Below are 24,138 nucleotides of genomic sequence, written 5' to 3' on the forward strand. Positions count from 1 at the left end.
AAGCTGGAAAGAAGGGGGTCTGAAGAATCCATTGCTCTATTGGAAACATCAGTCATATTATTTTTTCTTGAATTTTTTCTGAAGACTCCGACACAGATATCTCCTTAGGCCGGCAAAGTAGCTTGCATTTAATTACTTCCTCATAGCTTGGATATACCATACATATATTGCAATTCCTTTCTTTATTTAACAACCCCATGTTGATATATTGTCTTTTGCTTAAATCCTTTTCAAGTAAAAATGCGAGAGCTTCTTCCGGAGTTAGTGGAACTGCTTCGGGTTTTTTTGGAGGTAACAGCTTTTCTTATTTCGCTTTGTTCTGCTTGATGCGCAGTTTTCTTTAAAATAAATGCTAAATCACGTTGTTTTGATTGTTTTGCCGCAATAGTAGTTGCATGAATCAAAAAATCAACATTGTCATTGCTTTCACAAGAAAGATCACTTGCCAGCTTCCTCTTAAGCCGATCTTTTGCATCTGTGTAGCTAACCTTTGGGCGTCCTGCTTTACTTGAACAGAGTTTTTCAAAATCATTCTCAGAAATTTCAATAATAGTTGTCTCGGAAACCCACTGGGGGTATTTCTCTTTAAATCTATTAACCATACGATTACATTTTGATAATTTTTCGCTAACATATGCTAATAAATTTTGTATTTTTTTCTTATTTCATCTTTTTTCTTTAAACTTAACTCATTAGCATTAATTTTTTAAAAACCCAATCCAAAACAACATTAGTTTTGCGACGCCCTCTATCCAAACTCCAAGCATTTCTTCGTGTTGGAATTTAAAGGTTGCTGAAAATTACAAATAAACTTAAATGGGGCAAAAACGGGCAAATGTTACATACATGATTTTAAAGAACATACCCCAAGCTTCCACCGAACATAAAAATCTGGAACAATACGGGACAATACACACAACTTTCACTCCACAGAACCCAGGTTAATACGAAATTTTCGGTTAAAAAAGCTATTAAACAAAACTCCACACTATACAGATATGACACAATAAACCGCATTTTTAGTTAGTAAGTTAAAAAATAGATACCTTTCTTATATTCTTCCATTATAAATTTATTTCTTTTTTTTCCTTTTTAACTATTATCGAACAGCTGTTTTCTTTCAATATTTTACTGAACTGTTTACAAGTTTGTTGTTGCTTCAGAAGCATCATGTTTTACAGCTCATATTTAGAACAGAGTTGCCATATCCAAATAATTTTTTGTATATTTTAGACCACTGAAATGTCTCAATTAATACTGCGTACCTATTTTTTTGAAATAAGAAAAAAAATTTTTGGATTTATGCCAAAATATTTGAATTTCAGACCATTGTGCGATGGGGTGATTTATTTTTCACTGCCTTGTTTATGTTAAAGTATATGGTTAAAAATATATAAGTAAAAATGTCCATTAAGTTAGGCGTTGAATTAAGCGTCAAATCATGGATTAAAAAATTATCATATTTAGAATTATTTGGCGATGGAGTTAAATATTCCATAAAATCAACTCCAAATTAAAAAAAATAATTGGCTATAAAACTTAAGATTCTTCTAGCACCACTCATAGCCTTTTTTGATTTTGACGAATGTCAGTACTTGGGTACCTGGTTTTCGAATCAGTGAAACATGGTAGATTTGCGAGTTTTAGGGAGCTCAGATATTCGTACCTCAGCCTGTATTTACACACTTAGCTCAACTCATCTAATCCTCCTCAAGCCATACAAAGCTAGTTGAGTTATTCGGGCAGGTTCTGTAATTCACTTCCGACTGAGTTTCATTGAAATGTTCTACCAATAACATTGAAATACACCCATGCTCGTGAAAACTGCTCATTTCATGTAACGCCGATCGAACTAAAGTGTTTGAATTATTCAAAATGACAGGCTTTCAATTTTACAAGCTGTCTGCGGTGCCAATGAGCGCAGATACTTAGCTTAAGTTCTTCAGCGGTTGAGGACGCCTGATTGTAACCCATCTATATCCCGAAAGTATATTCCAGTTATAACTGAAGTAAAGATGTACCCTACTTTGTGACCATAGTTTTCCCAGAGGAATTCATGCTCCAACTGGTTACCTGTAAGCCTTGTCAGAGACCGCTTTTCCATGTGAACTTCTACTAAGAGTACATAGAAATATTCTGCTTTTACTACCTACATGATTGGGCTATAAATTTTACTTCAAGGTTTTGAAGTAGTAAGAAAATGGGCTCATGGCATTTATACTACAGGCAGGTAAACACCTACTCCTAAACTTATTCTCTAAAGGGTAAACATTTAATTGTACGTTCTCTGGGAAAACTAAGACATATTCTTCGGATAAAAGTGAAGTATATTTCCATTATTGTGGCGAAATATAATATGTGTATCCCTGATCGTGATAATGATTATGTAACGTGTTTGCTCAACACTATACCTTAACGAATTCAACTTTGGAGTATGTCTTCAGCAGAGGTAGATATGTGTATTGACGTATAATCTGTCACTTGAGAAACACAAATTTAAATACGCAATGTGCATTCTGAGCTCTTAAAAAGAATAACAAAATGAACTAAATGTACATATAGAAGAATGTCATAATTTGTAACACAATACAAAATCAGACAAAAAAGAATGATAATGCGTGAGTGCCTCATAGCGTATATACCGGCTGCAGTACGAATGGACTGTAGGGCGTATGAGTAACATTAGACGAGCGCGTAAAAATGCACAGGTGGGCGTTAAGCCAAATAATGAAAAGCGCAAATAGGCAACGGTACATATGAAAATGAGAAAGCAAACACGAGAGCCTAACTAGTCGGCAGATAATTTTAGCAGACAGCTAAAAGAGCATGACTGTGCTGATTTTTTTTATGTACGATTATATGTAGGCATAACATTTATACAGATGTATGTTTATGCATGCGTAGATACACACTAGGCGCAGCAAGTCCACTGATCTTAGGTAATGAACTTGAGGCGTCTCTAACAGCGGTGGCCACCTGCCAGCTTTGCGAACTGCCGTCGCTGCTTACATTAATTTAATGAGATACTCATTCCGTGTCTGCGTAATTTTGCATATTTTTGGATGAATGGATCATATGCGCGCTTGTGTACATTTCTTTGTTTAGGAATGTGCATGGGTATGTAGAATATGTTTGCCGCTATAGCACACCCGCACGTATGTATCTTATACGCAACGTAGCCAAAAATAAAATATTACGTGCCAAGGAACTGCATAAATACGCATCTAAAGGGTCTCGCCCAGATGTTGTTTAAAATAAAACATGTCAAAATTTTGACTATTTCAGGTTTTACTATTTTTAATCAAAATACGGCTTGTGAAAAATGGCATCATTTAAATGCCCACCATTAGCACGTCGACAGGTAAAATCCTCCAAAAAGTCGATTCATGAATGCCTAATTGTCGAGAACGTCGGGATATCGATGTTGATGGTTGTTCAAAAATACTTTGCAATACAGCAGCAATATTCTCAACAGAACGTTCAGTTTTTGGTCTATCAGTCCTTTTTTACATGAAAAATAGAAAAATTTGACAAACTTTTTATCCTATTACCTCGATTTTCATTTAAAAATATTTTTAGTGTACTGGTTTAATTTTAATAGCATAAAAAAATGTTGTGCTTGGGTTTGAAACTTGGATTTATAACGTTTTTGCTAGGCAACTAGTTATATCGAATTTTATAAAAAAAACTAATAAACATTCAAAACAAAAAATTTAAATGATTCAAAACTGGTCAAAATGGTGATGTACAACATTTTTGGCGGGCTGTAAATGAATAATAAATATTACGGTGGAAAATAATAAATGAAGGCATAAGATATAAAATCCTTATCAGCTTTGTATAAACTACTCACTAACCTGCGTAGCAATAGGTTTTTAGCTGATGAGATTCATAAGGAGAATCCCCTAATGAATAAACCAATTAAAAACGTAATAGATTTCGTGATTAAGGAATGAAAATGTAGATCAAGCCATTTTGTATTATTTAATTAAATTTCATTCATATCCAAATACTATCTATATTCTTAGTCTTCAGGAACTCACTGTTTCCAGTGGAAAACAATTAATGAAAAAAAAATTTATAAATTGTAGCTACAACTGCATCATAGGTATTCGAAAGCATTCATCAAATTCTCCCTACACCTGAAACTGCTTCTGCTATGTGCTACTTCTTTTCCCAGATAAGCTAGAACTAATAACTGCGAATGTAGGTCAATGTCGACACATTTGGCAAACCAGCCATTATGCCAACCCAGCATTGTGATTCTACCCCAGCAGCGGAATTTCCTCCGCAGTTGTCATTATGAAGGAAGTGCACACAAATGACAGGGCGATTTCCTGCGCATTTACAAAAGCATTTGTAATTTATGTAATAAATTTCACTAAAAATAAAATTGGCCTGCGGTTCTATGCGCCTATGGAGTATTTACTGAGCTTGACCTTCTTCAAGGTTTGGCAATGTGAGGTGCGAGTATAAATATACATATGTGCATATTTTTATTATTAAAAGAAAATGCGTACGAAATGTTATATTTATTGGATACATACTAACTATGTATGTTCGTATGCTTGTATGTACCAGTACTCGTAAGTCATATTTCTCTCAGTAATTTGTGTTGGAAATGTGCCCAAAATATATTTTTCCTTGAAGCTCTTGACATGCCGAAAATTTTAAATTACCATTGGCTGTTCTTTGCAAAAACAAAAAATAAGTGAAATACTGATTTCTAGCGGAAATCGCATAATTCAATGAAGTAAATAATGTACACTAAGCGAAATGGCTCTATGGGATATTGAACAAAAAAATGCTTTTTGTAACAAAAAATCAGAGCATACATCTCTTTACCTTTTGGCATAAGGGAAGACTTAAGAATAAAACATGTTAAATATTTATTTCAGCCTTTTATTGTAAAAATTTCAAAAAATAATTAATTTTAAGAAAACAATTTAAAGTTAGGTATATGTAATAGCTTGCTTGTATGCCCACCGTTATTTACTGTAACTGATATTAGTCGACGTGGCATCGAATTTACGAGTGACTGAAGGACACTAAGGATGATTTTTGCGCATTTCTCTCGAATAGCTTTTTTAAGGTGCAATAGGCTATTGGAAATGTGCCCAAAATATATTTTTCCTTGAAGCTCTTGACATACCTAACATTTTAAATTGCCATTGCTGCTTTTTAAAACAAAAAGAAAATTAGAGGAATATTGATTTCTTGCAGAAATGACATAATTTAGTGAAATGAAGGATGTACATACTTAAACATTCATTACTGTAATATTTTTGTTGGAAAAAGTGAGTTCTTCAAAGGCATAAGTATGCTGAAATAATTACGTGTTTCGTTTTGAAATTCTGGTTCGCTCGAAAATGTCTCACAGATACCAAGATTCCTAGCAATCTAATTACTATTTTGGGTTTAAAGTCATTTTAAACAACAAACTATTATCGTAATTGGTATTTTTGTTTTTTGTTGAATACGAAATTTTTTTTTTTTTACTTTTTTGACATTTAAACAAGCCCTTAAGCCTAACTTCGAACATTCAAACCACTCACATCAATGCAAAATTAATTCGGCGCAAAATGAATCATCCAGTTTTATTGTTGAATTTCCTTATTGCTAAATAAATGATTTTGAGGGATTGAAATTTTTTATTCTGGCCTTTAGTTGAACAAATGTCAAATAAGATAGACGTACAACACCATTTGCAAAATTATAAATCTTCCGATAGAGTGATTAATTTTGCACCACCTTGTATATATACATACATATATGTATATGTATATATGCTCATATATCTCAACATAATATAAAATGTCTTAAATCATGAATAGTCTTCATAAATATAGCTCCACCTACTGAAAAAACATAAAGAATAATTAAAACAAAATTTACTAGGGCTTAATATGCAGACATGTCCAGAGGATGGGCGTGCAAATACATAGCTTCTACAGAAACTGACTAAATGAGTAAGAGGAAAAGACGATCTCGCATCTTCGGTGTCAATGCCCTGCTCTATCTAGACATAGATTAACCACTTTAGGTGGACAATTCTTTAATGAGTTGGAACATCTTAGCATTATAGAAATCAGGAATGTACTGAAGTTTTTGACAAGTTTGTACTGGTTTTAGGAGAGATAATGATACGTTCCTCACGCGGTATCACAATGAGCTATGAGCCTGAGTGTGTCCCATAGGCAACCGTTACAACCTTACCTAGCCTACTATGGCATTATTTGGCATAACCCAAGACTACATAGTTTTCGCCGCACTTGTTTTGCAAGAGAAATATCTGTATTTAATGTAGGTTGGGTTAGGTTACATGGTTGCTCATAGAGGACAAAATTGGGCAGTAAATCAAATTTGTCTTGTTTGTGATACCCTTTACAAAAAGAAAAGAAAGATGAAACAGGGGAAAAATACAAAATATGGAACGATGAACACTAAGGCTTGTGTTAACCGCTACATACTACTGATGGAATTGGTCAGCTAAGCAATATATGAGTATAAACCTGCTATACCTATTCACAAGTGTAGCCAAAAATGAGAGCTGAAGTGCCTAAACCTTAGCCTCTCGAGGACGGAAAAACTGAGGAGAAAGTGGAAAGGTTATTTGGAATTTAACAAGTAAGGAAGTGCTAAATTCACTAAATTTTGGAGCGGTAGCAAAGTTTACAAATAACCTTTGTGATTTAATAATTATCAAGGAAATAAAAAAAAATTACTCCGAACATTTTAGCGAAATGTACGTCTTAGCAAAATTTTATTTGCGCTGAATATGCATTTTTGGAATCAAACAAACTCGCAGTATTAGAGTTGTAGCTTAGACTGGCGTGCTTCTTCTCTTGTTTATGATGTGCGTCCTAATGGGTCTTCCACAAATGGGTGACCTACAAATTTAAGACGACTCCGAACGACAAATGTTTTTATGAGCAGCTTTTTCATGAGAGAAATATACTCAGAGGCTTACCATTGGCTGCCGATTTTAGAAAAAACAAATGATGAAAATTTGGTGTTCCATGCCCGGAGTCTCGAACCGGCCCACACCACGTACTAACCCATTCAACCACGGAGGCCATCTTGCAACGAAAAACACGCATTTATCCTAAAGCATGGCTATTGACTGATTTCGCTCATTTTCAATACCAACCTACGTTTGACAAAGGGTATTATGTGTACCAAGTTTGATGTGTATGTGTTGGTATATATATTTTTATATCTGTCTCGATTCCTTTATGTTGTTACCTACAATCGTTATGTGAGCAACATTAGAATACCTTTAAGCCTAAATACGCATATATAAAAATAACGGAACCTAAACTGAAAAAATAGATAGTTATTTTATGGAAATGTTTTCTATTCCGTCAAAGGAAATTTATAGCAGATGTAAGGTGAATTTGTATACAATCCTAAAACAATATTAACATTTAATTGAGCTCAACTAATATTATTTAATTACAAATTGACGGGCACGAACAAACTACCTAATAATCCAAAAATGATTTTTGTCATGCAAAGGTTAATTTATATCATTAAATCTCAAAAAAACATTAACTTCTGGTTAAGATTAGGCAACGATTTAATTTAGTACTATTTTTTCTTTGTTTTTTCCTTTGTTTCCTCGATACTTTTTAGCTAATTATTGAAATTAACCATAAAACGAGACAGTAAAAATTTTAAGATATTGTTGCTTAATCATACTAATCATATGTTACACCATTTTGTATGTATTTAAAAACAGAGGAACATTCAAATGTGAATGTTCTAAACGCCTCACAGCAATTTCCAAAACTTATTGATTTGTAGCCTTGCTTAATTTTTTTTGCTGATACATTTATGTGCAACTTTGGTTCGTATGTCAAATGTATGAAATAAAATATGCGTGAATATACGTACCTATTTACTCATATGGATGCACGTAGCCCACTTCTATCACTTCGAACATGAGTCATTAGTTGAGTTTTGAGTGATCTCAACTAAAGTTAAAAAATACAAGCTTGTCATTTTGCTAATTTGGCTGTAGCAACGTTTAAAATAAATTTTGAGCTAAGTAGAAATCTTAATAATCATATAGCAAACTTCCGTAAAATACAGAGACTGATTGCTTATTAGATACTTTACTTCTCTCAATTTGCCGCTAATATGACCGATGCACTTTAAATATACTTTATTTCGTACTTAAATTATAATTATAAAAACTAAATTTGTTTTTTTATTATTAATTTTTGACGTGCAAACAAAATTTTATATTTAATACCACAGCTTGTTTGAACCATTAATATAAGTACATAATCTCAACTGTTTTAAAAAATTTATATTTTTTTAACTTAAATAATTTTAAGAAAAATTAGGACAAACATATTTTTTTTAATGTGTCAGCTTATTTGAACCTTTCTTAACTGAAATTTTATAACATACATAACCACCTTTGTTTTCAAAAACCATTTTTTTTAAACTTCAACAATTTTAAGAAAAATTAGAACAAATAAATTTTTATCTTTATTGTCATTTAATGTAAATTTTTAAGTTTAACCTGATTAAACAAAATCATCACATTCCCACTTTGTTTTACCATGTTTTGTATTAGCTGGTGCTCGATTCGTTGCTGCCGTAAAAAGAGTGTATAATTGTGAGAACAACATTTGAAATGAAATTTCGTAAGCAGAATAAATCCCAAGCGGTGCCCGATCGTGACGTTACAACCACAACCACTCAAAAACATATTTCCGGTGAAGGGAGAAATTCAGTATTGATTTTGGCGACCATACCTTAACTTAAAAAAATCAAGACTTCAGATTTTAGGATTACTTCTTAGGTGAAAAACTATGTGGAACTTGGCAGATGTTGTTGGATTACTATTGAAGTGCTTTGTGGTAGGCAATATTTTCTGCGCCATGCGATTTAATTCGCACACTTGACGTTGAGCTTTGAGCTTATAGTCACAGAAAAGAAGACGAATGGGGAACAGCAGTCGTTTGAAATCGAATAGTACATATAAGAGAATAATGTTAATATGTAGGATGTCTTTCTTTCGATTTCACAATCGGGGTGGGGGCCGACTTTCAATGGCAATTACAGGCCCACGCAATTAGGGAGGAAGTTTAGAAATTGTTTAGCACAAAACTGATGCACACGAAATTCTGAAGCCTTTTTAAAGTAAATCTTCTTTCCTCACAATTTATTATATCTTTATGTAAAGAATGTAAACTATGTGAAGAATTGCGTAAAATTAAACATCCAATTTTGTTTTGGAATAACTTTTTTATTAAATGAAAACAAACGCTTTTGAGTGATGAAAATTTTTATTTTGACCTTTACATGCTCCATTACTTGTCTGTTTGTATACTGCAGCTGTCTAGTTCACAAGTGTCATATGTATACATATGATTGACGTATAAATCTTCCGATTGATGATTGATTTTGCCCCGCTTACTTTAGACGGATTATAATGGTTCGGGTCGTTACCCTTGTTCCCGAAAGCAGTAAAACGACCAATATGTGAAGGAGGTGAATGTAACTCCTCTCAAATTTATGAACTTTTTTTTACCCACATATAAAAATCTTGTAATTTTGTATGCCATTGCATCCTAAAGAGGGATAAACTGAGTGATAAGACAGAAGCTATTTCTTCGACCCCTTTACCATTAACCATTGACATAATTTAGTTAGTTTTTTGGTATTATACGAAGTACTTCAATAGCCAACTTATAATTTTGCCCTTAGCTTTTCATGCATAAACACTGTATAGTCACATATATGTACATATATATACCATATACTTATATAGATGGATGTAAGTAAATTTAGCGGCGTTGACCCATCAAAAAGGCGATTGTACTTGTGTGAATTTAAATGACACTAAGGCTCCCCTTTTTTGGTGCCAGCACTTACCAGTCTAAGCGGAAATTATAAATTACAATTGACTCGTTATGTGTTTGCAGTATAAATGTATGTACATATGTACACATAGGACGTTGCGCGAGCCTACGCGACTGCGCATTGATTTTCCAAAGTTGCTGTTGCCTCTGCTCTTCATTGAAGAAAAGTACGGATAATGCACGTAAAGTACTACACTTCAATTGTCCATCCATTACGATGAATATACATACATACATACATAGATGCATATTCACAAATGCACAAATTTGTGTGCTTATCACTTGATTTGTGTGGATTCAATTGACGCGCAGAAAACACTTTGTACACACATTTGTATACCTATAAAGTTTACATTAGCATGTATGTATGTATGTACTGGTTCGATGGGCAGTAGGAATTTTCAGCTGATGTGCTTTTTAGTTCGGATATGTGGTAGATACGTTGCAACTTTGACAGTAAGTCACGATTTACACACAGAGACATCTGGAAGGGAGACACTGGAAAAACTCGTTTGACGTTTCATTCGCGGTTACACGAGCAAAATGGGTTTCGGCAACATTCTTTGCATCTGGCGTTTACTTCTTTAAGTTTGACAATACAAATAAGAAGCACAAAGCGTGTCGCCAGTACGGCAAATAAAAACCACTTCGTCTCTCTTTCCCGTCCGTCCTTCTCCCATGAACAAAATGTTGCCCTTCCAAATATTTCTCTGTGTAAATCAGGACTAAGTAGCGAAAATTTGAGTAAAGCTTCAATAGTGAAATTCAAAGTTCATTTCTCAATAACTACGCACATATGAAACCCGTTATTTTTTTTTTAATTTACAATGGCATCCAGAAAACGTCACTTTTTTTTATACGCCTAGTCAGAACTCAGTTCTTCAAAAATCTCTATGCACCGTGGCTGCGACTTGCTAGAGGTATGGGTTGATTATAATCAATTTTGTGGTCTTGAAAGGAAACTTTACATATGAACGCTTAGAACATACGGTCATTTACTTCAATAGTATCATAACTCAAAATGTCGAGAAAAACGACTACAAAGTTTTCAATTTACTATACAGGTACGTCCCGGTGTAAAAGTAAATATGTAAAATAACTTATATATAAGTAATACATGGCAGCCTAGTGTAAGCATTTCACACTTAGCTTTTACTTAAGGCTGACAGATTACCAGGTATCTCATATAGCTATGATGAAAAAGTAAATTGTGAGGGGAATTTTGGCTGCCACGTCACTTAGGGATTCGGCAACCGGATTCTGCACGATCATTTCATTTGTATTCACACACTCGTTCAATCAGCCGTTGCTCAGATAGCAACGAAGAGTCATTGGCTGATTTTTTTCATATATATCACCAACACAATCTCAGTTTTTTTAAACACACCTCAAGCAACGTCAGCCCACCAGCTGATTCTGTCAAATTCGCTCAGAGCCGAATAACGGTTTGTTAAAGAGCTCACCTTTGAAATCTTTCATCCATACTAGAAGCTTCGCTGAAAGCACTAGTGGAACAGCATAAAAGCGCGATTCTCTGTGTGCTCCACCTCTTTTGTTGGAAGCCGCCTGCACTATAGATTTAATTTCCGAATAGAAGTTTAATTCGGTTTAATTCCGAAATCGTAATAAATATTAAATTGTACCAAAAATTCATAAACAGAGAGATTACATTGAAAATACTGGCGATTTCAACATTTATCTATTATAATTTTTTTTCATTATGACACTATTGATGTAAGTGTGCGATATGTGCTTGGCTCCTTCAGGTCGGCGTTCAGCTCTGTTATTTTCCATTATTATTGAACTGACCGCCAATTCAACGCGATTTTGAGACACAGGTCTAACTTTCCTCCTCAGAAATTATTAATTTGAACACAGAAATACTTGGAAAACTCTTACATTCATATGTATGTTTATCTGTAGGTTTATATTTTTTGTTGACAAATTTTTGTGAGGTTCATTCATTACCATGGCAATATTTCAGCAAAACTTTAATGATAAAATTTACCGAAATTACCATAGGCACCACAGGTATATACACACGCATGTACATAAATTATTAACAGCCGTCTATATACATATGTATGCGCACAGGTAATTACGTCCAAGTAGGTGTAGCCACAGCACGCGACTGCCTTCTATCCACGTTATTTATATTTTTATTACTTTTTTTCCGTGATTTACCAAACAAATCGTATCTCCATACTAGTAAAGTTTAAAAACGTGATAGAATATTATTATTTATCTGCCCATATAAATTTGCGTCTGCTTGTCTATTCGGTCTAACGTATTTATGTACATATACGAGTATACGTATACATGTATGTACATATGTACAGGTATTTGTTTATTTCTGCTGTGGCTTTATTGCACATTATGCAAATGCGAATACAAAACGTTTTTGCCATTGCTATGTATTTAGGTGCCATTGACTTCTTTCGTTGTCAGTTAAGTTCAACTGCAGTGTTGTCATGGCATTTGACGTAATGTCTCGAAAGCAGACTAAATCGATGAAATCTATTATTGCGCTTATAAAGGGTGATTTATATTATAATTAGTATTCATTTCATAATACTTATTATTACACTGTTTCTGGGTTCTACACAGAGCTATAAGTACGTTCCACGTATAAAAGAAATAAAAATAAATAGGGGTCACATGAATTATATCAGAGTAATTCTATAAGTATGTATGTATGTACATTTAATATATACAAATAAATGTTTGTTTGACTGTTTGTCAGGCTGTCTGTCTGCCTCGTACACCATTCATCAGATTACGATGAATTTTTGATGTGCTCTTGCAGGTATGCCAGGGCTGGTGTATAAGTTTTGACCCGCTAGGTAGCGCTGGTGGCGAGATATTTCTAAGAACCGGGTTCATGGTCTGATTAATTCGGGAATTGAGTTCGGTGCATAAAAAAATATTGTTGTTGCAGAAAATAAACCTACTAAGTGGCATTGTATGTATGTATAATTGGCGCTTACATCCTTTGTTGGCTGTTTGGTTGGTCTTCCGAGTTGTGATGCGCTACTTGAAGGTTTTCCACAAATTGTGATACCCACAGTTTTACGCCGCCTCCGCAGCGTAGATGGTGTTTTTATAAAAGCTCCTTCAGGGCAGACATACACTTTGCCTTTGCCATTGCCTACCGAGGGGGAAGTACTATAAGAAAAAACCTTTTTCTTTTGGTGTTTCATGCCCACATCGGGTATTGGACCCAGACGCCACCGAATGGTAGTTACGAACAAACTCATTCGGCTACAGTGGCATTGACATCCTCATATTAAAGGAAATATTTAAGTTGCGATATTGAGCCACTTCCGTTAGGATCGAGATTTAAAAAAGTTTTCTGTATACGTACACTTGTGCTCAGGAATATACTCGAAGACAAGAAAAAATCATTTCTATCGATTAGTACTTCAAGCCCCCGATGGGTTTCGAAGTTGGCTCCTACTGAATAGCAATCACCCACAAACCTATTCTCCCCTCCCCTTTCCCTTTTAACAAGACATTGATATCAATATGCACAAATATATTTTACTAGCCAAGGTCCGAGACCTCGCTTGTGTGTAAAATAAAATGCTTGTGCACTAAATAGAACGCTTACCAAATTTATATTTTTCAAACGATAAGATCAGATGTAAGACTCCAAGAGCTGTATCAAATTAAAAGTAGAAACAGATGAGACACAAAAGTAGATAGATTTATTTTCCACTAAAGTTTAGAGATACATACATAGGTTATTTGAAAGTTAAATTGAAAGAACATTTCCAATCCTTCATAAATTTCGTTCTTAGAAAGAATAGAGCAATTGATTAATTAATTTTTATATTAAATTGAAATACTAAATCTGAATACACCACAAGGTCCGAAAAATTATTGCTAGTGTGCTCTAAGACACACTAAGAAGAAAATCTTACATAGCCAATGGTCGTAAACAAATATTCCAAGAGCACAGAAAAGAAATGTGGTAAGCTTTGTATTTTGTCATTTTGTTGTTTACTTGTACTTGAACTGGTTTCTTGTTTCTTGCGTGTTTATGTGTATGAGAATGTAAATTCGCATTCTATTGGGGGGCGGGTATATGTAGAATGGGGCCGTAGCTGGTTTTAAGTTATGCAAGGAGGCTCAAAATTAATCAACTTATAGGAAGATTTTTATCTTTTGAATGGTGTCGTATGTCAATCGCATTTGACACTTGTGAATTAGTCAATTGCAGTATACCAACAGACAAGCAATGGAGCGCATAAAGGTCAAAATAAAGAATTCCCTTACTCAATATAATATTTTTATTTAATGAAAAGTTATTCAAAAACCAAAGTGGGTGAATAATTTTTGAATGATTTGTAGTAAAGGGTGATCTGATGGGAGGTACTTTTTAAACGTTTACGTTTTTTGTCTGATCACGCGTGATTACTTTAAACTTAATACATAATTTTTTCAGTATTCATTGACATTTGGTCATGGAAAGACTTACGCTCAACAACGTTTATAAATCGTACAATTGTATTTTGAAAATCGACGCTCTGTGAAGTGTTCATCGCGCGCTCGGTCCAACTTATGGTGTACTAGCTTTAGCCCGCGGCCCCGCTCGCGTAGGAGTAGTTTTGAGGAGTTTAGGATATGATATATGATATATATATAAAATAATTACAAACAATAATTTCATAGAAACTATTTTTTTATTAATAACCATAATATTACAATACCCGGCATCCGTTGCTATGCCTCGTTGAATAAAATCAGAAAATAAAATCATAAAAACATGCCTATAACCTTCATTGGGTGAAAATATGAATATATAAAAATTTTTACGTCATTTGGTGTTGTCGTTTCGTAGTGATGCGCGGACAACGTACAGACATTCACCTTTATAGTATAGAAGATAGCTGAAGAGCAACCCGAAGCCATACAAGAGCAGCAATTACATCCATTGAAAACACCCATTTGGTGCGGCCTATGGGCTGGAGGAATAATCGGTCCATATTTCTTCAAAGTCGAGGCTGGCGCCAATAGTGAATGGCGAAAGCTATTGCTCCTTGATAAACGAGTTTTTGATGGCGGAAATTGGAGCCCGCGATCTCCACCAAATTTTTCCCAACAAGACGGTCGTTTCGGTGAGCAATTTATCTCTCGTCTCGGACCAGTGGATTGCCTACCAGGATCGTGTGATATCACACCTTTGTACTCTGATTTATGGGGGTATGTGCAGTGTCTAAATGCGTTGAGAGTAACCAACTTCGATCGAGGCATTGAAAGCCTATTTACTAAAATTAAAGATGTCCGATTACGGCGCAATTGGAGAAAACATTTAAAAGGGATTATCTTTAATAATAAAGATTGCCCAATCAATTTTGAATTTTTGTTGTTTTATTACAATTTAAAATCCGATACCTCTAAACTGATCTTGTTTTATATTCAAAAAAAGAAAGTGTTACACCTTTCCCGCTCTTTATCTGACTTTCATAACCAGTGAAGAGCAGGTGTAACATCTTCAGCTGTCAGCACTAAAGCTGGAAGTGTAATAATTTGAATACGGCACAATGAAAACATTTCAGAGCTCACCCTGCTCAAGTAGGCAAATATTTCGTTTCCCGATACACATACATATGTATGAAATACACCCGTTTCCAAAATAATAGGAACTACCAAGTTTTTTTGTATTTAATTTTTTTTTTTTTTGTATTTATTTTTTATAATACATAGTGCAGTCTACAACAAAAACCATTTAACTCAAACTTTGTACAAAATTCAGAAAAATTTAACAATTTATTTAAAAAACAAAGGCATAAAAAATTTTAACTAAAAAAACTTAATTAAACAACTAATTTTAATTTTAAAAATGTAAAAACTTTTTACTCATAACCTTTAAAAAAAATGTTGAAAAATACTGAGTGCACAGTTTTTTTGTAATAAAATATAATACTTTTATTATTATGCAAATTACATATATACATATATAAAGTGTAAGGTTAAAGTCGCTGAAAAATCTCTTTGATTTTTGAAATCTTCGTAAATACATACAATGTTGAGAGTTTTACCATATAAAATACTTTCAACGCATTGTAATTTAGTATTGTAACAAAAATTTTTATAAATTAAAACAACTTTTACCATTTATGAAAATAAGCAGCATCAGATTTGCAAACAGGTTAGCTTTGAATTTTATGCACAAGATCTGAACACAAAGATATGATCCGTTGGGGCTCCAGGCTAAAAGTGAGCCGAACGGGACTTTATCTAGTTTTAGAATAAAGAGTTAATAATGGCGTAACATAGACCGACTCAGGGCATAGTGAGAAATGAAAACACTGCTGAAAGTTGAAGAAACTTGACCTTTACGAAACTGATCACAGTTATCATTAGGCACAAGCCAGCAAATCTTTCGAACTTTTCGTATTCGTGCGCAGTAGTGCTCAAGGGCATTATAACCTTAATCTCACAACAGAAGTTTGTAGCAGTAAAATTACATCGATATAAAAATATATATGCATGCAAACTGGTCAGAAAAAATGAGATTTCCACTTGAGCCTAATTTTACGAAAGAAATTTACCTAATTTCGGCAAATGTACCTGAAAAGCAGATTTGGTTTCTTTTGCAAACTATATCTTTTTTCACGAATTTTTCCCCTCAGCTGGTCTAAAAGGTTACAATAATAGTCAGAATTTTTTGTTTTACCAGTTTGCATGTAATCCACAAACAAAATTTCTTTCGCAACTCAAAAAACTGATACTAACACCTTCTTTGCCCATTTCTGCACCCGAACTCGTTTCGGTGCCGTAGAACCTGGTTTACATAACTCTTTAGCCTCTTGTTTTGAATTAGAATCGTGGTGATGGAAACAAATGCTGAATCAATGCACAAAATCTACTTTACCCTTTCGTAAAGCTCTGAGAAAATCGCATTCGAATGTGTTCTTGTTCCATTGTTAGCAAAATTGAAATTGAAATAATAACTTTTAGTGAAGGAAATCCTTTACGCGTTAAATTGTTTGTTGTTTCTATTCACAAATGTCAAATAGGCTGATTGATTTTCGCCACCTTGCATAACATTTCATATTAGTCCAACAATAAATAATAATAATAATTCTTAACAAAAAGGCAACAAATGTATCACTAAAATGTTGGATATGACGTAAATTACAGGTTTTTGTAGCAGATTCCGTTTCAAAAATGTATTATCTCCTTACAACTATTAAAAAATATCGTGCAAGAATACGATAAAAAGAATACACTTAAGTGTCGTTTAATAGTTGTAGTTAAAAAACAATAAAATCGTTTCATTTAGACACTTTTTGAAATCATTATACTCTTCACATAAACAAGCGATAGACATCCGAGTTTTTACGCTCACTTACAAAAGGTTGAATTTAAGAAGGGTGACGGAAATGGAAAAAAATTATATTCCCTGCTGATAAAAATGACAACTCAAGAGAAACCAAAGTGTATAAAAACTAAAATGATAAAAAAAAGGTTTGCTAATAACGGTCCCCACTCGGCAGGCAGTGGCAAACCTCTGAATATATCGGCCATGGAAGAGCTACTCATAAAAAATATCTGCCGTTCGGAGTCGGCTGAAAACTGTAGGTCCTCCACAAATAGGAGGAGGTGCTCGGTCAAACACACAAAACAAGGACTTAAGCACCAATTATATGTATATATATATATACAGTTAAGGAAAAAACTCTACATACACCCAACTATTTTCAACTTCTAGAGAACTAGTGATAATATTCAACATAATTTTAATGTGAATGTTTACGACATTAATAGTTAAGAATGTTGGAAGAAAAAAAGTTTGAAAATATTGGTAACTTATCTAACTAGTCTAAAGTCTACATACAGCTTTGGCAACTCTTAAAATACATAGGAAAATGAAGAACTTAAAGGGAAAAAACCCGTTAGTTTTCTTGATTTGCTTTATCTGTCAAACATTACAATTATTTAAATTCAGAAAGCGATTTGTAAAACACGTTTTAACTTTAAAAATGGCAAATAGAAAAGAAATTCAGAAAAATTGGTCCTTTAAATATTAATGCAAACGCTTTATTAATTTACCTTACGAATATCTTAGAAATACAAGCTAAGAGGGTGTATGTAGAGTTTTTTCCTTAACTGTATATATATATTTCTTCTGATAAAGGCTGAATACTTTTTAGGTACTAAAAAGTAAAGACCTTTAATAAACGCTTTCAAAATAAACTAAATACCGCTGTTTGATTAATTCAGAAATTGGGGTTTTTGTGCTCGATTCCCTGAACTTATTTATGTAGGCTATTCTTAGTGGTTTCTATCACGTAAACATTGCTCCAGTTCGAGTATCTCAAATATTGAATGCCAATATTTTTATGGTTTTGTACTCTTTATTTGTATTTATAAGTAGATATAAGCATTTGCGATATATCTAATAATAATAATAATTTTGAATTTTTTTTTTTATATTTTCAGAATTGTCAGAAAATTATACGCTTACGTTCGCTGAATGCCAAAACGGATCCTGCCGCATTAGCGAGGGAAGTCGTAGACAAATGTGATCTCATACACAAATCCCAATTGGCGGATGTGGAACAGATAATATTCTATCTGAAGAATCGTAAAGACAATGCAGGTGCAGGTAAAAATAAATAATAATATTTATGCGCATGTATGTATGTACTTGTGTTTATTTAGTAAAGTAGCAAAATTTTAACTTCTTTGTCATATCATACATTTTTTAGACATCGCTGACAATAACAGCCAACATCGTTCGGTGGTATCTGCAAAGCGTATCCCAACCGCCAAAAATAGTCCAACTTCTGCCGCTCTTTCGCCCGCTAAAACACCAGCTACCAACGCTGATGTCTCCATCAATAATATTGACGAGTATGTGGAGTTGTTGTATGAGGATTTAAGCGAACGAATACGTGGTTCGGCTATGATCTTGCAAGTGGCCCGTAATCCAGATAATCTGGAGGAACTGGAGAAAAATGGTTAATTTATATGAACATTAAAATTTATATGCATACATAAAACTAATTAAAATTTTCCGTTTTTCCATTAGAGGCTTGCCTAAGCGCTTTGTCACGCGTATTGCGCGAGGACTGGCGCAAAAGTTTAGATCTATCGACGAATATTATTTATATATTCTTCTGTTTTTCGACTTATACGAAGTTCCATCCCGTTATTGTGCAATATAAGGTGAGTAATGTTAAGGGGCAAAACCAATACCAATACCCTTTCATCTGTCTATTTGATCTGGCATCATGGCATAAAATTCCAATATCCAAGACAACTTTGGACTACCACATTAAAGATAAGGGTTTTATGGTAATCGTAAATCTTATAACTATATGAACAACTATACGCGTCTTCAAAAGTTTTAATTTAGATCCAGCCACTCACATAAAATATTTTAAGATGCCTCATCATCCTCCAGGCATAGTTTGATATGAACGCAGTGAGTTACATGGAACTGGTTATGGTAGCTTAACTCACTCCTTTTATGGCAAATTATTTATTAGCCTTTTAGATGCTGATCAGCTTAAATAACAAAATATTTCCGATCCATGGGACCTTTCTGTGGGCCAGGAGCTGCTCCTTCCCTGCAATCCATCAATGGTCTGGTACCCAATACAGCATTTCCATACTTCTCTTTTCTGAAGCTGAAGGATGTGATCCATTTATTAGATTGGATATGGTAATCCGATTGTATAGTGCTTAGCAATTATATAAAGAAAAGATGCACCTTTCGCCGGGGCTTAAGCAGGCGGAGGTTGGAACTGACATCTAAAATATATGTACACACATCGCAAGAATAGTTTAGTGCCAGATCCATATGTAGGGTATGTTAGATTGACTTGGTTGACCAAGAATGATATCACATAGGGCAGAACTAGTCCGTACTATAGCCCAAAGAATTAATGGAGGTGCAGGCTTCAAATTATACTCGAGATACGCTGCTTCACATGCTTTAGTAAATTGATGATCTTCTCATCTGCGATACGACTCAACGAGACAAGGAATGCAGAACCGAAGCAGTGCTTACGCATGATCTCTAAGATGAGGGAAGATGTAAGGCAGTGACCCGTAAAAAAACCCAATCTACACTCTATGCTTGAGACTGTTAACTTTGGTACATCTGTATACCAACTAACAAGTCTAGGGTTATAAGTTAGGGCTCCATTTCTTCACCCTTCTCGGTGTGGTACCTGACTCATTGAATATATATGTAGTACTTATATACATATGTATATAAATATATAATTATTACTGATTCCCAGATTGGTTCCCTCTGCATGGACGTGATCGATTACGAACTGAGACGCTATGAAAGCATGCGCAATGAATTGGATGTGCGAAAGAATCCCGTTAGCTCTGCACCACTTTCAGCTAAATCTAGCAAAGAGAAACTGAATCGCAGCACTGATGATTTTCTTGATATAATGAATGAGGAAAAACCAAAAGAGGTAAGTTACATATTGCCCGACTAAAGACATAGATAGTATTCGTATGTACTTTATATATATTGTACTTCCTTACTTAGATGGAACCCCCACGTCGCCGCATACCAGAATTGAAACAGCGCCCCAAGTCCGGTAATTGGTCTAGTTTCCACGGCTCAATGTCCTCCTCATTGATGAAAAGTCAAGTACTCAATAGTAGTTACCATGAGGCGCTTTCCGCTGGTACGGCCACCCCCGACTCAGGTGTCTCGTCGAACGGCGACATGAAAGCAACCAGCAATGAGGCTCTTGATCGCAACGATCCTAAGGTGAAGAAAGAGGAAATCGATCGTCTCAACAAGCAGTTGAAGGTATTTGCCAAGAAACAAGAACAACTACTGCGCGTTGCTTTCTATTTGTTACTTAATATGGCCGAGAATATAAAATTGGAGGAAAAGATGCGTCGCAAGCATATTGTTAAGATGCTTGTCAAGACATTGGATCGACAAAATATCGACTTGCTAATGTTGGTAACCACATTCCTGAAAAAATTATCAATCGTCCGCGACAATAAAGATGATATGGGAGAATTCAATATCATTGCCAAATTGCCGCGCCTATTCCAAAGTGGTCATACCGATCTGGCACAGGTAACTTTGAAACTTGTCTTTAATTTATCCTTCGATGGTGTGTTGCGACGGAAAATGGTCGGTGCTGGTTACCTACCAAAGCTAGTGATGTTCATTAATGACGAAAAGCATCACGGCATCGCTATGAAGATACTCTACCACATGAGCTTAGATGATTGGGTAAGTTCAAAGTTTTATAATCGCACAAGTATTTTTTCATCTCAGCTAAAATGTTTTCTTACGCTTCTTTGCTGTTCTAGGTGAAAGGCTTATTCACGCATACTGAATGCGTTCAAATGGCCACTGATGCCATTATTCTCAATTTAAATAGCAAAGTTGATCTTGATCTCATAGCACTATGCATCAATCTATCGCTGAATAAACGTAATGCACAAATCATGGTGGAGGGCAATCGTCTGCATGACCTTATGGATCGTGCTTTCAAATATCAGGATTCGCTATTGATGAAATTACTACGTAATCTTTCACAAAACGAAACCCTACAACCAAAATTTATCGACTATGTCGGCGATTTGGCTCGCATATTAACAATTTGTGACGACGAATCATTTGTGGTGGAATGTCTCGGTATTCTTGGTAATCTATCACTAGCCGACTTGGATTATTCACAAATATTGCAAAACTTCCAATTAATACCCTGGATACGGGATGTACTTGTGCCAGGTGCCAAATTGGATGACATGGTGCTCGATACAATTGTTTATTTGGGTACCTGTGCGCATGATGAACTCTGTGCGTTGCTTTTCTGTCGCGCAAAAGTTGTGCTCTCGTTGATCGAATTGCTGAAGGCCAAACAGGAAGACGACGAAATTGTTTTGCAGATCATTTTCGTATTTCAAAAAATTTTACGACACGAAAGCACGCGCGAATATATGATTAAAGAGACTGAATCGCCGGCGTATCTGATCGACTTGATGCATGACAAGAATGCAGAAATACGAAAGGTCTGTGACTATTGCCTGGATATTATTGCAATTAGTGACAGCGAGTGGGCTAAACGGATCAAGGTGAGATTAATTTATTTACAACGAAACATGAAAAGTCCCTTTTTTATATGGTTTGTACAGCTGATTGGTCGATTTGAGTCTAAAAGTCAGAATTTAATTTAAAAGCGAAGATAATTTTAAAATAATAAACAGCCAAAAATCACATATGCATTTTTTAAGGCATAAACCCACCCTCATGGCATGAAACTTAAAGCAGTTACAAATAATTTTTTCTGATGAAGCTATCAAACGTGGAACTCTTTCACATTTATTTACGTTTAGTAAACGTAGTGAACTTCAAAACACATCTCTACATATTTTACAACAAAGTTTAAGTTAAAGAATTTTCTCTTTTTCGAAGAGAATCTCTCGTGAAATTAATACAATATCAATGACTTTTTACATTTGGAAATTCATACTCATCATTCAAGTTTTTATATTGTAAAATTTGATGCCATATTTTATTAGTGGCAAATTAGCTTTTTTTCATTATAAAATAAAGCTGAAACGTCAAATACCGTTCTGAGATAAGTTTTAAATAATTTCAATTACCATAAAAGGGAAACGTTTTCTCATTTTGGCATCACTGGAGGGTTTAGAAATATAAGAGTGTTGTAAATAAGTAACCTCTAAAATAAGATCAGCTCAATAATTGATTGTCAAATTTTCTGAAAACTAAGCGTAGTACGCTTGCCCTCTCAAGCAATTTTTGGCGCGACGCCGATAAAATAAGCACTCTTTACTAAAATCGAACAACACTAGTTTAGAGCTAAAAACAAAAACCAATGAACCAAATTACCATATTCAGAATCGATCACTGATTCCGAAATAACAATTTTTTAAGATATCCTACATGGATAGATGAAGATATCATCAAACTTTCCCAAACTATAGCCAGGATAATTTTTGTATATACGAAAGAGGTGCAATAATAACACGTGATAGAAATGAAGACACCCTTTAAAAACAAAATATATTATTTTTCAACATAGAAAGAAATAAAAAGATACACTTCTTTCAACGTTCCGACCAACTCGAACTCTCCAAAATGCGCCTCGGTCTCGGCGATGATTTCCTCGTCTGAACTAAAGTTTTTCCACTAGTCATTTCATCATGTTAGGGAAGAAGAAGAAAAAGTCGCAGGGCGCCAGATCAGATGAATACGGGGAATGCAGCAGCAATTGATAACGCAATTCATGCAGTTTGGCGGCGACAACTCCGGATGAATGTACTGGTGCGTTATTGTGGTGAAAAATCAACTTCTTTTTCGCTAAATGCGGCCGTGTTTCCCAGAATTTTTTGTGAAAGAGGTCCAAAAACTCACTGTAGTATTGTCCAGTAATCGTTCTTCCTTTTTCAAAAATGACGCCGTTCGCATCCCAAACAATCGTCGCCATGAGCTTTCCGACCGATGGTACTGTCTTCGCCTTCTTTGAAGCAGATTCTCAGGGAGAAATCCATTGTTTTGATTCTTCCTTAGTTTCTGGAGTGTAATGATGAATCCAGGTTTTATCAACGGTGAGAACTCGATGCGAAGATTCCTTCGGATCTCGCTTAAATTACTCTAAAGCTTCGAAGTTAACGGCCGCATCAGCTTGTTGTCCACCGTAAGCAATCGCGGCATCCATAGCGCCAACAACAACTTTTTCATCGCCAACTTACATATGTAAAATATTATTGCCGTTCCGGTCGACACACCTATGACCTCTGTTACTTCGCGTACTTTCATTCGTCGATCAGTGAGAACCATATCGTGTACTTTTTAATGATTTCCTCGGTAACCACGCCTGCCGGGCGTCCAGGTCCCTCCTCATCAAATACGGATGTTCGCCCACGTTTAAATTCGTTGAACCAATATTTCTAAGTGTAGTCATAGATGGCGAAGCGTCCTCATAGACAGCATCCAATTTTTCTTTTATCTCCGCTCATTTTTCCCCATCCAAAAATAAAAGGCGAATTACCGAACGATGCTACTCCTTTGTCATCTCAGCGAAAATCACAAAACACGTCTTATTCGAATAGCTGCCAATCCAAACTAACCTTTCAATCAGTTTAAAATTTGTTTTGCCGTCGTTTAATAGTTGGCAACAACGATGCTAATACCAACTTCCCTCAGCAACGGCCTCTGTCATCAAACACGGATACTTATTGAACCGCCCTCCTATCTTTCCTTATTTTACAAATGAGCAAGAATTAAATT

The 24,138-nt window shown here is 34.8% G+C and overlaps 1 protein-coding gene across 4 annotated transcripts in view; it reads left to right on the top strand.

Annotated features, from left to right (window-relative positions):
- Positions 1-24,138, top strand: part of LOC128858363 (kinesin-associated protein 3) — a 93,159-nt gene that overhangs the window by 56,162 nt on the left and 12,859 nt on the right. For 3 of the 4 annotated variants that reach the window (XR_008454003.1, XM_054094556.1, XM_054094558.1), the window contains exons 3-8: positions 18,330-18,495; positions 18,599-18,850; positions 18,922-19,058; positions 20,141-20,326; positions 20,404-21,111; positions 21,192-21,959. Coding sequence is in view for 3 of the 4 variants with exons in the window: in XM_054094556.1 (XP_053950531.1) it covers positions 18,330-18,495; positions 18,599-18,850; positions 18,922-19,058; positions 20,141-20,326; positions 20,404-21,111; positions 21,192-21,959 (2,217 nt within the window). In the remaining variant the exon portion in view is untranslated. The remainder of the gene's footprint in view (positions 1-18,329; positions 18,496-18,598; positions 18,851-18,921; positions 19,059-20,140; positions 20,327-20,403; positions 21,112-21,191; positions 21,960-24,138) is intronic. The other variant, XM_054094557.1, reaches the window with a different exon arrangement.

Source organism: Anastrepha ludens, chromosome 3 (assembly GCF_028408465.1).
Source record: "Anastrepha ludens isolate Willacy chromosome 3, idAnaLude1.1, whole genome shotgun sequence".
NCBI lineage: Eukaryota > Metazoa > Arthropoda > Insecta > Diptera > Tephritidae > Anastrepha > Anastrepha ludens.